This window comes from Mizuhopecten yessoensis, unplaced genomic scaffold (assembly GCF_002113885.1).
Source record: "Mizuhopecten yessoensis strain PY_sf001 unplaced genomic scaffold, ASM211388v2 scaffold11069, whole genome shotgun sequence".
NCBI classification, from domain to species: domain Eukaryota; kingdom Metazoa; phylum Mollusca; class Bivalvia; order Pectinida; family Pectinidae; genus Mizuhopecten; species Mizuhopecten yessoensis.
Window position 1 is genome coordinate 357,414 of NW_018408864.1, and position 3,257 is coordinate 360,670.

The 3,257-nt window shown below is 35.2% G+C and overlaps 1 protein-coding gene across 1 annotated transcript in view; it reads right to left on the reverse strand.

Moving 5' to 3' along the window:
* Nucleotides 1–751: 751 nt before the first annotated feature.
* The window catches only part of LOC110465320 (mannose-6-phosphate isomerase-like), a 12,402-nt gene continuing 9,896 nt past the window's right edge, over nucleotides 752–3,257 (reverse strand). The window contains exons 7-8 of the mRNA XM_021521052.1: nucleotides 2,224–2,423; nucleotides 752–1,989 (exon numbers count right to left, since the gene is read on the reverse strand). Of these exons, the coding sequence (XP_021376727.1) occupies nucleotides 1,759–1,989; nucleotides 2,224–2,423 (431 nt within the window). The 3' untranslated portion in view covers nucleotides 752–1,758. The remainder of the gene's footprint in view (nucleotides 1,990–2,223; nucleotides 2,424–3,257) is intronic.

Sequence of the window (3,257 nt, forward strand, 5' to 3'; positions counted from 1 at the left end):
CTTAGTATTTTTTAGGTTTATGTCATTGTTTGTAATTATAGTTATGGGGCTGGTAGGAGGCATAATTGATTTTATTACCATAAATGACAACAATTTGTTACAAAGACCATCTATATCAAAATTAATTAGAATCTTTCAATAAAAAAACAAATATTCTAACACAAATAAACATAACTGTTTACATAGATATCTCTGAAAGGGAATATTTTTGGCAGTTAATGAATAAAGCAGTGAGTAGAAACTTGTGCCTATATGACACATTATAATTCAACTGAGATGCTCCCCATCATCTGATTGGACAATCAAAATAGTTTGCAACCGTATAACCATAATACACCATCTAAACATTTTTCACTTGCACTTAAAAACTGGATGGCGATTTTGAGATCTGAGTCAGTAAAACTGTGACAGCCAAATCATTCTGATATAGAGCCACAAATCTCAAAACATAGTAAGGTTATTCCAGAATTAGTAACAATAATCTCCTTTAAAAATCTATCACTGACATTCATTTCTATGAATACATACATCAAATTATATGCTGATAGTGCACAGAGCTAGTTTATGAACTGCAGTGTCGTTACAATCAAATAATTTTTATTTATCACATAATGTAATGTGTTATCTGGTGAATATACCCATGCCATATTTGTTTGCGTATCAAACCATATTATATGACCTATCAGCCCTGTGATTGGTTGTAAGTTTTCATTTCATATGAAATTTATGAAACTCGTCACAAATTTTTCATTTTAGAGGCTCGCTAAATTGAAAAATTCTTAGACTCTCATATGAAATGGAAACTCATGTAAGATCCTATATTTATACTACAATTGTTATGTTTTGAGTCTAGTGTAGAGGATACAAAATCCTGTACCAGGAATCTATCATTAAATATCATAAAAAGAGTTAGCACTACATGTGTCATAAATTGGGACCTTTTCAAAGTTTACAATGTTCAAAGAGAATTATGAAACATTTTATGATTTAAACGGATATGGCGATGGCATAAACACAAACCCTTGTACATTACTCACAAGCAAAACATGATTTGACAACAAGCAAATTGCACATAATATCTAGTACATGACTGTACCTAAATAAAGCATGTTAATATAACTATATCTATTTCAAACAGCTCAACATTAATCAAACAATAGAGCATCTCCCATCTATGGTGATACGTTTGTAAGTGCTATTCCAGATATAAATATAAACTGAAGGGACAGGGGGCCCCACTACTACCAATATAATCACAACTGGAAAAGACCTAATTCTGTTTTTTTAAACCGGAAACAATGGAAACCTACAATAGATCGTAATAAGACCAGAATCGTTTATTTTGTTTGAACCAGGTAGTATATGTTAGCACTTTATCTATCAACCTTACTTGTATGACAGAACCATTTCTACAGCCCATCTTGTCACACTGATTCAGTCCCCTACTGTTATAACTCAATACATTTTAAATATTAGAATTCAATACAATATATTTAAATCTGCTCCTTCTTTGTCATTGCAGATTGATCCAGAGGTTTTAAGGCAGTAAGAATTTGGCCCTTTGAAATAAATCTATAAAATTGAGATTACAAGACATCAAAAATATATGAAAAAAATATATTAAAATCGAAAATAACCGAAAACCACACTACTTTTTGTAGGTTTTGTAAGTTGGGTTTGGGAGGAGACCCCGAAGTTTCTCCCTATCCTCTTGGGACCTATATTGTTAGAGAAGTAGTTATGAGACTGCTGTGTTGATTAGGCCGAAGGTATCTTGACATTGTATGAAGCTCGGAACACCAGCATTCCCTGTGAGCTGACTGTGAGATGGACTTCCTCATTAGCGGCGATGAAGAAGACGGATCCCTTGCTTAAGTCCAAGGCATTGACCAATGTGCTGGAGGAAGCCTGACCGTCACCTTCAATGATGATACAGATGCTAGCACTGTCTATACTGTGAAGTACCCCACTGGTACAGTCAGCTGGCACCTAGTAGCAAAAAACACAGGTATGTTAAAAACGAAGGAATATGTATCAGTTCATGCTCTCTTAGCAAATTCAAATGCTGCATATTGGGTATTTTTTGCTGCCATTTAACCTTTCCACCCTCGGTGATAAAGGTGCATTTATCATGACAGCAAATAATGGTACACATCATACTACTACTTTAAAAAAAAAAAAATCAAGCACCGGGGTAAGGGCCCCAAGATATACAACATTTACCTCGACTTTAGTCACCATGAAGTCCTCAACATCTGGTTTATAGTAGGTCACATCTCCTCGTTTAATAGGTCTGAACTTGGTTTGGGCCACGGTATTGCTTGTATAGTCTAGCATCTCACACAAAAGTTCAACATCACGTAACTTAGACGTCAGCCCAGCTCTAATTGTGTTGTCAGAGCAAGCCATACATTCTATGCAGTCTGAAAAATACATACCAGTAATAAATCACAGGCTTTGGAAATATCCTACACTTTGTACTGCTGGAAATGCATAATTAATTTCAAGGTTAGGTTATCACTCATTTCGTTCATTTTCTTTACAGAATTACTAATGAAAACAAACCTTTTAATCTTTATTTCACCTTTGTGTAGCAACCAGTTTAACATTGTAAAACAAATATTTCTTGTTAGCTATTGGTGTTTGGACAGCTTTTTCTCCTACACTTGGAAGGTGCAATTCCACTTTTTCTACGGAAAAGATAAATCTGTTTTTACCTTCTTAGGGTTAATGATCACGCAAGCTGAGAACGTAACCATCACGTTCCATATCTATACAGCATAGCCAGGGTAATATCGTCAATTTTGTCACACATGCACACTTGATAATGGCGTATTGCACTAGGTTCACCATTTAAACTTATTTTATGGGAGGGAAATGTGGTAGCAAAATAATAATCATTCATGTGTACCGGTATGTTTCAAATTATTTTACAGATATGTAGTAGTGTCATTATTTGTCATTATTACTTTTAATATATTTGTGGTATTTAGCTATACGCGTTCGTATGTAACGGAAATCAGCCTTCCGTGTAATTTTGTACGTCACGCATTGCGGCAAAACTTTTAGCGCGGGCGCGGAAATAGCACGCGTAAATGCGAGTAAGGTACTGAGCGGATGTGATGTAATGTGTTGTAAACCTGTTTGTCCAGTACGTATTGTCTATGTATAGAATACCTAGTATTGAATGTAGGGTAATTTACCTGGTGCACTGGTCACTTTGAACAGAGCGGCCAGAGCGAGCACAGCGAACATTT